Source organism: Pristis pectinata, chromosome 4 (assembly GCF_009764475.1).
Source record: "Pristis pectinata isolate sPriPec2 chromosome 4, sPriPec2.1.pri, whole genome shotgun sequence".
In the NCBI taxonomy this organism is placed as follows: Eukaryota; Metazoa; Chordata; class Chondrichthyes; order Rhinopristiformes; family Pristidae; genus Pristis; species Pristis pectinata.
Genome location: NC_067408.1, coordinates 965,631 through 979,516, shown reverse-complemented (window position 1 = coordinate 979,516; position 13,886 = coordinate 965,631). Strand labels below are relative to the sequence as shown.

Below are 13,886 nucleotides of genomic sequence, written 5' to 3'. Positions count from 1 at the left end.
ACTTGCTCAAAGCATCTGTTTAGGACCTGGTCTTTCCTCTATGAAATGCTAACTGTCCAACACTTGTTTAGCTACAGATTCTCTGCAACTGTGGAGATGAAATCTCTACAGGAGAGCAATGCCACATTGGCCAAGGAGCTTGCAGAGTTGCAAAATCAAACCAAGCAACAACAAAAGCAGCTGGCAGAGAATCAGATTTCTAAAGACAAGGCAAAAGAAGAATATGCAAGGTATGTGGATGGTGGTTGTCCACATGTTGATTCAGTTCCCTAAGTGGGTTCCTAACGTAGTGGTTGGTGTAACACTATTGCTGCGCCCATGACCAGGGTTCAATTATGGTCGCTGTCTGTAAGGAGTTTGTATGTTATCCCCATGTCTGTGTGGGTTTCCTCCAGGTACATAGAACACTCCAACACAGTACAGGCCCTTCAGCCCACAATGTTGTGCCGACATTTTATCCTGCTCAGAGATCTATCTAACCCTTCCCTCCCACGTAGCCCCCTATTTTTCTATCATTCATGTGTCTATCTAAGAGTCTCTTAAATGTCCCTAATGTACCTGCCCCCACAACCTCTGTCAGCAGTGCATTCCACACACCCACCACTGTGTTTATATAAAAAAAACTTACCCCTGACATCCCCCTTGTACCTTCCTCCTATCACCTTAAAATTATGCCCCCTCATGTTAGCCATTGTCACCCTGGGAAAAAGTCTCTGACTGTGCACTTGATCTATGCCTCTTATCTTGTACACCTCTATCAAGTCACCTCTCATCCTCCTCCTCTCCAAAGAGAAAAGCCCTACCTCACTCAACCTATCCTCATAAGACATGCTCTCTAATCCAGGCAGCATCCTGGTAAATCTCCACATCCTTTCTATTATGAGGTGACTAGAACTGAACACGATACTCGATACAGTGTGGTCTGACTAGAGTTCTATAGAGCTGCAACATCAACTCACAGCTTTTTGAGCTCAATACCCCAACTAATGAAGGTCAACACACCATATGCCTTCTTAACAACCCTATCAGCCTGCATGGCAACCTTGAGGAATATATAGATATGGACCCCAAGATCCCTCTGTTCCTCCACACTGCTAACAGTCCTGCCATTAACCTTGTATTCTGCCTTCAAATTCAATCTCCTGAAGTGTATCACTTCACACTTCTCTGTGTTGAACTCCATCTGCCACTTCTCAGCCCAGCTCTGCATTCTGTCAATATCCTGTTGTAACCTACAGCAACCTTGTACACTATCCACAACACCACCAACCTTTGTTATCATCTGCAGACTTACTAACCCACCCTTCCACATCCTTATCCAAGTCTTTTATCAGAATTACAAAGAGCAGGGGTCCCAGGACAGATCCCTGCGGAACACCACTGGTCACCGAACTGCAGGCAGAATACACTCCATCTACCGCCACCCTCTATGGGCGAGCCAATTCTGAATCCACACAGCTAAGTTTCCCTGGATATCATGCCTCCTGACTTTCTGAATGAGCCTTCCATGAGGAACTTTATCAAACACCTTCCTAAAATTTATGTACACCACATCGACTGCTCTACCTTCATTAATGTGCTTTGTCACATCCTCTATCACGAATTCAATCAGGCTCATGAGGCACAACCTGCCCTTCACAAAGCCATGCTGACTGTCCCTAATCAGCCTATGCTTCTCTAAATACCCATAAATCCTGTCTCTAAGAATCTTTTCCAGTAACTTGCCCACCACTGAAGTAAGACTCACTGGTCTGTAATTCCCAGGGTTATCCCTACTCCCTTTCTTGAACAAAGGAACAACATTTGCCACCCTCCAATCATCTGGCACTACTCCTGTGACCAGTGAGGATGCAAAGATCATCGCCAAAGGTGCAGTAATCTTTTCCTCGCTTCCCGTAATAACCTTGGATATATCCCGTCCGGCCCCTAATCTATCCTAATGTCTTTCAATAGTTCCAGCACATACTCTTTTCTCACATCGACATGCCCTGGCATATCAGTCTGTCGTACACCATCCTCACAAACGTCAAGATCTCTCACTGATGAATACTGAAGCAAAGTATTCATTAAGGACCTCCCCTACCTCTTCCAACTCCAGGCACAGGTTTCCTCTTTTATCCCTGATCGGTCCTACCCTCTCTAGTCATCCTCCTATTCTTCACATACGTGTAGAACGCCTTGGGGTTTTCTTTGATTCTACTCGCCAAGGAATTCTCATGCCCCCTTCTAGTTCTCCTAAATCCATTCTTAAGCTCTCTCCTGGCTACCTTGAAACTCTCCAGAGCCCTGTCTGATCCATACTTTCTAAACCTTGGGTAAGCTTTTTTCTTCCTCTTGACAAGATATTCTACATCTCGTGTCAACCAAGGTTCCTTCGCTCTACCATCCTTACCCTGCCTCAATGGGACAAACTTATCCAGAGCCCCATGCAAGTATTCTTTAAACAACCTCCACATTTCTGTCGTGCACTTCCCCCAAGAACATCTGTTCCCAATTTACGCTCCCAAGTTCCTGCCTAACAGCACCATAATTCCCCCTCCCCCCAATTAAATACTTTCCCATATCGTCTGCTCCTATCCCTCTCCAAGGCTATGGTAAAAGCCAAGGAGTTATGGTCTCCAAAATGCTTTCCCACCGAGAGATCTGAAACCTGATCAGGCTCATTGCCTAGTACCAGGTCCAGGATAGCCTCCCTTCTAGTAGGCCTGTCCACATACTGTGTCAGGAATCCTTCCTGGACACACCGAACAAACTTTGCCCCATCTATCCCCTTTACACTAAGGAGGTGCCAATCAATATTAAGGAAGTTGAAATCACCCATGACAACAGCCCTGTTATTTTTGCACCTCTCCAAAATCTGCCTCCCGATCTGCTCCTCAGTGTCTCTGCTGCTATTGCGGGTTCTGTAAAATACTTCCAATAGAGTGATCGCTCCCTTCCTGTTTCTGACTTCCACCCACACTGACTCAGTGGATGATCCCTCCAGGACATCCTCCCTTTCTACAGCAGTGACACTGTCCCTGATCAGCAAAGCCACTCCCTCACCTCTTTTACCTCCGTCCCTGTCCCTTTTGAAACATCAAAACCCCAGAATATCCAGCAGCCATTCCTGCCATTGTGACAGCCAAGTCTCTGTAATGGCCACCACATCATAGTTCCATGTACTTACCCATGGTCTAAGTTCATCAGCCTTGTTCCTGATACTTCTCGAATTAAAGTAGACACACTTCAGCCCATCCAACTGACTGCAATTTTGCCCTTTCAACTGCCTATCCTTCCTCAGGCTTTCTACACTGCATCTACTTGTACACTAAATGAACCAAGCTCTGACCTATCACTCTGGTTCCCATCCCCCTGCCAAACTAGTTTAAACCCTCCCCAACAGTTCTAGCAAACCTGCCCGCAAGAATATTGGTCCCCCTCCAGTTCAGGTGTAACCCGTCCTTTTTGTACAAGTCATACCTTCCCCAGAAGAGATCCCAATGATCCACAAATCTGAAACTCTGCCCCCTGCACCAATTTCTCAGCCACGCATTCATCTGCCAAATCATCCTATTCTTACCCTCACCGGCACGTGGCCCAGGCAGCAGTTCAGTGATTACTACCCTTGAGGTCCTGCTTTTCAGCTTCCTACCTTTGGCACAACATGGTGGGCCAAAGGGCCTGTATTGTTCTATGGTTCTAACTTCCTATATTCCCTCTTCAGGACCTCATCTCTTTCCTACCTTTGTCATTGGTACCAATAGGTACCACAACCTCTGGCTGTTCACCTGCCCCCCCCCTTCAGAATGCTGTGGACCTGATCCGAGACGTCCCTGACTCTGGCACCAGGGAGGCAACATACCATCCGGGAGTCTCTTTCACATCCACAGAATCTCCTGTCTGCCCCCCTTACTATGGAATCCCCTATCACTGCCGCTCTCCTCTCCTCTCCCCTTCCCTTCTGCACCACACGACCAGGCTCAGTGTCAGAGACCTGGTCACTGTTGCTTTCCTCTGGTAGGCCCCCCACCCCCAACAGTATCCAAAGCGGTATGCCTGTTAATGAGGGGAATAGCCAATTATGGTTATTGAGGGGTACTCCAGTTTCCTCCCACATTCCAAAAGATGTACAGGTTAGGAAGTTGTGGGCATGCTATGTTGGCGCCAGAAGCGTGGTGACACTCGCGGGCTGCCCCCAGAACACTCTACGCAAAGATAGATTTCACTGTGTTTCAATGTACGTGTGACTAATAAAGATATCTTAAACAGGTTCTACAAATCCCAGTGAACAGATAATGACTTGTGGCAATAATCGTGCATGGCTGACATTGAACCAGTTTTACCTTGTTACCGTGTGTGGCTGACATTGAACCAGTTTTACCTTGTTACTGTGCGTGGCTGACATTGAACCAGTTTTACCTTGCATTGTTAGATGCTTGATGCATTCCTTCCATCTCTGCAAAACAAAAGTTTCTCGCTTCTCTCTGCTCTATTATAAGTGACAAGCCTGTCTTGTTTCTTGTGTAATATTTAAAACTATTATAAATTATCTTAATCAGTCATTTCATCAATTAATTGAAATATCCTCATGCATTTTCAGAGAGAAGTCTGAAATTTATTGAGAAGCTTCTATTTTGCAGGGAGGGTTAATTTGTTTGTAATGATTTGGGTGAAAATGTAGGTGGGCTGATTAGTAAGTTTGCAGATGACAGGAAAATTGGTGGAATTGTGGATAGAAAGGTCAAGGGTACAGCAGGATGTAGGTCAGTTGGAAATAGGATTGGAGAAATGGGAGATGAGAGTTTAACCCAGGGAAGTGTGAGGTGGCGCACTTGGGGTGGTGGGAGGTCAAACGTAAGAGCAAAGTATACAGTAGATGGCAGGATCCTCAGGAGCACTGACATAGAGGGATCTTGGGATGCAAGTCCATAGATTTCTGAATATGGTACACATAGGCTGGGAAAGAAGCCTTACAGCATGTTTGCTTTTGTCAGCTGGGGTGTTGAGATAAAAGTTGGGAAGTCTTGTAGCTGTATAAAACTTTGGTTAGACCATATTTGGAGTATTGTGTGATCACCCCATTACAGGAAGGATGTGTAGGCTTTGAAGGGGGAGCAAAAGATGTTCCCAGGATGTTGCCTAAATTGGAGTGTATTAGCTATAAGGAGAGATTGGACAAACTTGGATTGTTTTCTCTTGAGTGCTGGAGGCTGAGGGGCAATCTGATAGAAATGTATAAAATTGAGAGGCATGTTAGGACAGATGGTCAAAGTTTTTATTCCCATGGTGGAAATGTCACGTACTGGAGGGCATAACTTTAGGTTGAGAGAGGAAGATTTAAAGAAGATTTGCGAGACAAATTTTTGTTTGCACAGAGAGTGGTAGTTGTCTGGAACGGGCTGTCAGGGAAGTGGTGGAAGCAGATATGATAGCAACGCTTGTCAGGCACGTGCACAATCAGAATCGGGTTTATTGTCACTGACGTGTGAAATTTGTTTTATGGCAGAAGTACAGTACAAGACAAAAATTACTATAAGATTAAATAGTGCAGAAGAGAAATAACGAGGTAGTGTTCATGGACTGTTCAGAAATCTGATGGTGGAGGGGAAGAAGCTGATCCTGGATCATTGAGTGTGGGTCTTCAGACTCCTGTACCACCTCCCCGATGGTAGTAATGTGGAGAGGGCATGTCCCGGGTGGTGAGGATCCTTAGTGATGGATGCTGCCTTCTTGAGGCACCGCCTCTTGAAGATGTCCTCGATGGTGGGGAGGGTTGTGCCTGTGATGGAGTCTACAACCCTCTTTCGATCCTGCAGATTGGACCCTTCACACCAGGTGGTGATGCAACCAGTCAGAATGCTCTCCACCATACATCTGTAGAAATTTGCAAGAGTCTTTGGTGACATACCAAATCTCCTCAAACTCCTAACGAAGTAGAGCTGCTGGTGTGCCGCCATCGTGATTGCATCAATGTGTTGGTCCAGGATGGATCCTCTGAGATGTTGACGCCCAGGAACTTGAAGCTGCTCACCTTTTCCACTGTTGACCCCTCAATGAGAACTGGTGTGTGTTCTCCCGACTTCCCCTTCCTGAAGTCCACAATCAGTTCCTTGGTCTTGCTGACATTAAGTGCAAGATTGTTGTTGCGACACCACTCAACCAGCCGAGCTATCTCACTCCTGTACGCTGCCTCATTGACATCTGAGATTCTGCCGACATCAGTGGTGTCATCGGCGAATCTATAGATGGTGTTTGAGCTGTGCCTTGCCACAGTCGTGAGTGTGGAGAGAGCAGAGCACAGGCAGGAGATGGAGGGATATGGATCACATGAAGGTAGATGGGATAAATCCAGATTGGCATGATGCTCAGCACAGACACTGGGTTGAAGGGCCTGTTCCTGTGCTGTACTGTTCTATGTTCTAATGAGAAATGCAGGGCTTACTGATAGACCAAGAAGCCTCTAACATGCAAGGGAAATGCCCAGAGATGTGTAGGAAGTCTCCAGTGATGTCAATTCACTTGGCAAGGATAAATCTCACAAGGTCCCACTAGGATTTGTTAAAAACTGGCTCCCATCAGTTGGCCAGACCCCTATCAAAATACTACTTCATTCCGCCACCATCCACCCACCCAACCACTCAAAGAACTAATCAAAATCTTTTTTTTAATTTAAACTTCTGTATAGAGAGTCCTCAGAGGATGGTGAACCATTGGAATCCTATGTCTCAGTGTTGCGAACATTAGATTGTTGCAGGTATTTAAAGAGAAAATAGATAATCGTTTTGAATGATCAAGGAAGTGAGGGCTATGGGGAACTGGCAGAGAGGGGATGAGGTCTGGAGCAGATCCATCATACTGAATGGTAGAGCAGGCTTGAGGAACCTACTCTTCTCATGTAAAATTGTGTAGCTGTGAGGTGAAGACGTTTCCATTTGCTGTGAATGCAGTTTCTGAATTGTTTTGCAGGTAGCTCCACAACAATGTAAATAGCTGATAGTAAATGCAACTTACTAAATTGAAGCACCTGTTTAGAGTATCCCTTAAAGAATTAAACCCCAGATCCCATTTCTGAGATTCTCCTCTGAGCTAATCAAGATCATTAATGGGATTCTCTTCCTTGCCCACTGCCAAGGATGTTGCTAGAAGCACAGATGAAGTTGGCTCAGAAGGAACCGGAACTTAGAAAATTGGAAGAAACTTGTAACCTGAAAGTAAACGAACTACAAAAGAAGTTGGAACAGGCTCTGGCCCGCCAAGTAGAGAAACAAAGGTACAAATAAGTAGTTCATGTTTTATAACGTGGAGTCCCTAATGTATGAAAGGAATTGCTCTATCTGTGGGCAGTTCTTTAATTGTAATCTGAATGTTTAACTGGGCTTGTCCAAGCTTGAACAATCTGCTGCTGGATGGACTGAGCTGCGGCACTGTCTCGGGGGTTTTAAGATGTATAGACAATTCTATCTGCTCCATAATGGCAATTAAGAGGATGGACAGGCAGTTCACGTCTGAAGGCAATGGTTTAGAGAAGACATGACGTTGGCTTTGCTGGGAGACTATTAGTAATTCTGTTCCATGGACATGGGGCTTAAAACTGAGCCTGGAACATCTCAAATGTTAATGTTACGTACCAGCAACAATAGAAACACACAGTCGTGTATAAGTGTTAGAAACTATTTTATTAATAACTACTTGTGATAATAAGAAAAGTAAAAATGTTAGATATCAAACATAATCCCCAAGACTAATACTCAGTGTGTGTGGCAAATTCCCAAACTCTAGGAATAGTTCTCTCAGTTCAGTTCAAGTCATAAGGTGAAACGTGAGCAAAGGCTTTTGCAAAACCACCGTTGACTGAAGAGAAAATGTAGAGAGAATATAGAGAGAATTTATGAAATCCACATGTTCCACGATGGAACCCATACAACAAATCAATCTCTGATCTCCACTGCTTTGTTCCAAAGTATCTGCCACCCCAAAGGCATTCGATACGTGGCTGCCCACTCAAATACCTGTTTCCCACTACAGGTTAACAACAGTGGAGTCCACTTTTTTGCTCCAAAAATCCATACATGGATTGTAGTGACAGACGTAGCTATTGTTCTTCATCCATTGAAACGGAGACCAGCAGGTGCACTCCCGCGCTCTGATTCACTGAGCAAAACAGCCAGCACGTTATCTTGATGACACCACACACACTACTACTCTGCTGTCCAGGTGCCTTAAAGGGACATTCACCAAACAGCAACCTGACTCGTAACATTAATGATACTTGGTGATTTGCCAAGTTCGTGAACAGGCTTATTACAGGCACAGGATCACCTAAAGAACGGGTACTTTGTGTTAAACTAATGGACGCATACTGCCAATTATGCATAGTCACTAATATTCTGCTACTTGGTAGTTAAGCAAAAAATGGTTCAGTGACCATTGAAAATACCCATATTTGTGGCTTCATATTTTCTTACCCTTATGACATAAAAGGAGGAAATGTGGGTTTATGCCAGTGCTGAGATATCCCATGCCACCTCCCCCACCACACCCCCGTATTTATTTCTCTAAACCTATTCTCTCTCATGCCATTAACTCCCTGCTGATTCTCGTACTCCCCACATATACTGACAGTCAATTAACCAACCAGCACACCTTTTGGGATGTGGGAGGAAACCAGGGGACCATAGGGAGAACTTGCAAACTTTACACAGCATCCAAGTTCAGGATTGAACCTGGGGCTGCTGGAGCTGTGCAGCAGCTACCTGCTGCGCCGCTGCCTTCTGTTCCTCCATATAGTGGTGACCTATTGTATAGTTGAGAATGTTGGCAAAATTAAGTTTGTTTTCCAAAAGGTGATTTTTGTTGCAGGGATGATGCTGTGGAGGAACGTGTGCTTACAGAACTAAAAGCTGAAGTACAGAAGTGGCAAGTTCTTTATGAAGAATTACACAACAAGGTCAAACCTTTCCAGGTACGTGATCACATCAACACTAATCTTTGCAAACAACTTGTGGCTAAAGCTCCTGTTACTTCAGACTAGTCTGGGCACTTGATTGAAACATGATGCCTATTGAGATTTTTGAGGAGGTGATGAGGATGATTTGAGGGAAGGACAGTGGATGTTCTCTACATGGACTTCAGTGAAGCATTTGACGAGGTCCCTCCATGGTTGGCTGGTCCTGAAGATTACTGGTCAGACCCCACTTGGAGTATTGTGCTCAGTTCTGGTTGCCTCACTACAGGAAAGATGTGGAAGCCATAGAGAGGGTGCAGAGGAGATTTACAAGGATGCTGCCTGGAATGCAGAGCATGCCTTATGAAAGCAGGTTGAGGGAACTCTGCCTTTTCTCCTTGGAGCGACGGAGGATGAGGGGGTACCTGATTGAGGTATATAAGATGATGAGAGGTATTGATAGGGTAGATAGTCAGAGGCTTTTCCCCAGGGCTGAATTGGTGGCCACAAGAGGACATAGGTTTAAGGTGCTGGGGAGTAGGTATAGAGGAGATATCAGGGGTAAGTTTTTTACTCAGAGAGTGGTGAGTACGTGGAATGGGCTGCTGGAAACGGTGGTGGAGGTGGATACGATAGGGTCTTTCAAGAGACTGTTAGATAGGTACATGGAGCTGAGTAAAATAGAGGGTTATGGGTAAGCCTAGTAATTTCTAGGGTAGGGACATGTTTAGAGCTTTGTGGGCCAAAGGGCCTGAATTGTGCTGTAATTGCTCTATGTTCTATTAAGACACGTGAAATCTATGGTGACTTGGTAGGTTGGATTCGAAATTGGCTTGGCCATAGAAGACAGTGGGTAGTGATGGAGGGGTGTTATTCTGACTGGAGCTCTGTGACCAGTTGTGTTCTGCAGGGATCAGTGCTGGGACCTCTTGTGATTTTATATAATTTGGATGAAGGTGTAAATGGGCTGATTTGTAAGTTTGCTGACAACAGAAAATTGGATTGGAGTGTATTTGTTATAAGGTGAGGTCAAACTTGTATTGTTTTTGCTGGAGCAAGATGTAATATTGAAACCTGGTGTATATTTTCCATATCTCGGTCGTTTACTGGGTCTGTGGAGAGTTGGTCATGTTTGTAAAAATTAAATTGACATTTTGTTTGATGTAAAAAGCTGAATTGGAAACACCGATTGTATCCAATGTGAGCAGGACCAACTGGACTTGTTTGAAAAGGAGAAGAATTCCCTGCTCAGTGAGCATGGGGCCACGCAGGAGGAGCTGAATAAACTGAGTGCAGATTATGCCAAGCTGCTGGGTCACCAAAACCAGAAACAGAAGATAAAACACGTCATGAAGCTGAAACAAGAGAACGTGCAGCTGAAACAGGTAACCAACTTGAGCAGGTCCTTAGTCATTACAGCTCTGCTTTAAATTACTGGCTCCATACAGAGTGATTTTTGCTGGCTGTGATGTCTCCCGATGTGAGAAGATCAATTGAACTAAAATACTTCTTGTGCTGAGTGTGGTTGCTCTTTTTCTGCAGTACTGTACAGTGATGGGGTCTGATGCCTTGCAGGCCTTCAACCTGGTGATGTTGTTTGCAGATGCTTGAGCAGCATCTTTCTGTTCAAACTCTGTTTCCTTAGCTGAGGTAAGCTAACAGCACAAAGCTGCTGTCTCCTTCTCTGATTTGAACCCTTAAGCAGCAATAAAATGATAAACTAACTGGGTTGTTTGTGTAGAGCTTGTCCCTGCTCACTCCTCAGAGCTGGCGAGTAGTCCTAATGGAAGCTGTCAGTCCCACTTCAGAACCCGACATGTTTGGTCAAAAAATCATTCCCATTCTGTCTCACTACACCACCTTGTCACTGATTCCTGAGACTCCACTGTCTTCCAGATTGGTATCTGTGGCATAATGGGTCTCAAACCTATACTCTGCATTTTGCATAAAATGAGGTAACTTTCTACTATCAATAAAAGTTAGCAGATGGATATGGGTGTGTGTGTGTGGGTAGTGTTGCTGGAAGTAATGGGAGAATGTGAACAGGCAGTGGAAATGATGTAGTCTGTGGTGAAGCACCCTCCCTGTGCTATTACAGAGGGTTTTCCTGGATCTTTACCAAGTAGCAGTAAAGGAACTGGACGTAGACATAGAACATAGTATGTGAACATAGAACTGCATTTCCGAATCTGAATACATTGAACACTATTCTACTTGGAATAATGCAGCCCATATGATTGGTACCCATTATCCTGAAGATTCAGTGTGTACCATCCACAACAACTTGCTGAGGTTTCTCTTCATCTCACAGATCTGACCTCTACCATGCAGATTAACTACAGGTACTACAATGTCAAAACCATTTTAGTCACACTAATTTTTTTTAACGTAAGCCCTTCCCTGCAGAATGGGGAAATGTATTACACTTATAGATTTTATTAAACCTATACCGTCACTGCATAATTAACCTAAAACCATGTGTACACTGCTTTTCATCCTGCCATTTTACCAACAGACCAGCACACAGGTCAGAGTTCATGTGAATTGACTGAGGATGTGGAGTTTGTGATTCTAGCAGCAGTGCATTTATTAACTGATTTTTTTTTTAAGGAGGCAATTAGCCATGGATCCATTACTGCCATTGTACCTGGGTAGGGGAGCTTGGATGGGTTAAGTACCCGATCATACTCTTGTTTTCTCCCCTTCCTGGAAATTCGGCATGCGTTTCCTGTAATGAAGTCTTGAGGTGGTATTTGGAGGTGAATTTCACACAAAGGTACAGAGCTTGGGGATAAATGTTTGCTCTGGTCATCCCAACAGGAGGTGACAAAATTGCGAAGCCAGCTGTCCAAAGAGAAGGCTGAGCAGAAAAGCCAAGAGCAGCGTTGCCAAGGCACCAAGCGCTTTGATCCAGCAAAAGCTTTCAGACACACGGCAAAGGAAAACCTTGCTCCAACCACACCACTGAAAGAAGGTAAGTTACTCTGCAGTTGTTATCAACCTTGTGAACAGTTCTTTACTTTCCTGAGTGATGGGGCACTTGTGTATCAATACTGCAGATGCATGATCAGTTCATGCAGTCTTTGGCAGAAGGTACTGAGTGATAGCTTGCTGAGATTTGTTTCTAGGGCAGGGACCTCGGATAGCAAGCTAGCAGATGGGTGTGTGTGGGTAGTGTTGCTGGAAGTAATGGGAACAAGCAGCAGAAATGTAGTCTGTGGTGAAGCACCCTCCCTGTGCTATTACAGAAGGTGTTCCAGGATCTTTACCAAGTAGCAATAAAGGAACTGTACTTCCAAATCAAAGTACCACTGAACACTATTCTAATTGGAATAAAACAACCCATGTGATTGGTACCTATCATCCTGAAGATTCAATGTGTACTATCTGCAGCAGCTTGCTGAGGTTTCTCTTCAGTGTCTTTACCATGCAAAGGGACAAGGGCAGCCGCACACAGGCCTGTCGTCACTTTCAAACTCTCCTTTAAGCTGCGTGGGATCGTGGCTGGGAAATGATCACTGCTCCACGGTGGGAGTCTCATGTTGGCCTTGCAATTTTAACTTTGGCCAAATGCCACCAATATACATTGACCCTATCTATTGTAAAACTGCACAAATAAATACTTTAGCATGGATGACTGAACAGCATCTTCTGTGTGAATTTTGATTTTACAGGGAACATAAATGTATCTTGAACACTGCATCTCTGAGCACACGAGGACTGGTTCCAAGGCTGAGAACTTTGTGGATTGAGCTGCTGGTGATGTGTTGAAGGAAGCCACAAACAGATTGTTGTACACCAGAGAAAGCTCGGCTCCAGATATTTATTATTTTTCCATATGAGTTAAGCCTTGACTTTTAAATACATATTTAGCTTTGGATTATATTAATTAGGAATTTCCTTTATTATTGCAATCATACTTGTGAGTGGTTTGCAAAAGACCGAAAGTGATGGATTGCGAATATTTCTGCAGGGTTGTCTGGTCAGTTGCCAGTTGATGTCTGTGAAGAATAATGGTTCTGCTTTTGCAAAATATTTCTAAAGAATTTAACTTGCAAGGTGCAGTTGACAAAGATGGTAACCGATTTAAAAATTCTAAGTTATTTCTAGAGTCTGTCCCTCAACAGTCCATTGTTTTGCTTAAAGGTACTTGTCGAAAGGATGCATCTAAGTTACTAAATAATAAACTGGTTCCGGGTTTGAATACTAAATTGTAAACCTAACCATTTATCAGTTCTGAGATCATGTGTGATAAATGCATGGTTTCTTTCATCACAACGATCAAGCGAGGATTATTGATGCATAGACTGAGACATCCAGTGTGTGCAGACTTCACCTACTGAAGCCCAATCTGTAGTCAACAGTCAGCAAGATATTGGTCCTTTTTACAATCCTATATTGGGACAAATGGTGAGGCTTGGTGTGGGTACTTGTGTCAAGCAATTCTTGTATAGCATTCTCAATTATGTTCAAAAGTGGAATTTTTCATAAATCATTCAGTGTTTTTTCAGTGGATAATCCTTGTTTCAATTCAGCCAGCTTCATGATGATAACTTGGAGCTGACCCCTAGCCTAATGTAAGATGAAGACAGAATCCATTTCACTACAACATGAAGTATGCAGTACATACAAATGCTTCTTAGCTAGTGTATTGCTTAGAGCATGAGGTTTGATTACCTAAAATTGTTTTACCTTTTTGGTGATTTACTGTGAACATGTAACATTGTAAACTATATCCCAGTAGTCAGAATGGTACAAAGTATTGGTGAGGGGTTAGGGCCTAGTTTTATCCCAATTAAGGTGGACATGTTCTGTACAGAGATGTATAAACTTATTTACAAGAATGACTATTCAAAGTCTTATAATGCTAATAAACTAGCAGAATTAACCAGAAAAGTTGGTGATGCCTGAAATCACAGTTTAAAACATCAATAAAGATCATATTATGAGTTTTAAGGGT

At 43.9% G+C, this 13,886-nt stretch overlaps 1 protein-coding gene across 2 annotated transcripts in view; it reads left to right on the top strand.

Moving 5' to 3' along the window:
* The window catches only part of hmmr (hyaluronan-mediated motility receptor (RHAMM)), a 50,810-nt gene extending 36,924 nt beyond the window's left edge, over nt 1-13,886 (top strand). Inside the window, exons 18-23 of one of the 2 annotated variants that reach the window (XM_052013469.1) lie at nt 72-230; nt 7,115-7,252; nt 8,842-8,944; nt 10,135-10,311; nt 11,747-11,900; nt 12,601-13,886. In XM_052013469.1, coding sequence (XP_051869429.1) covers nt 72-230; nt 7,115-7,252; nt 8,842-8,944; nt 10,135-10,311; nt 11,747-11,900; nt 12,601-12,620 — 751 coding nt within the window. In that variant the 3' untranslated portion in view covers nt 12,621-13,886. The remainder of the gene's footprint in view (nt 1-71; nt 231-7,114; nt 7,253-8,841; nt 8,945-10,134; nt 10,312-11,746; nt 11,901-12,600) is intronic. The other variant, XM_052013470.1, reaches the window with a different exon arrangement.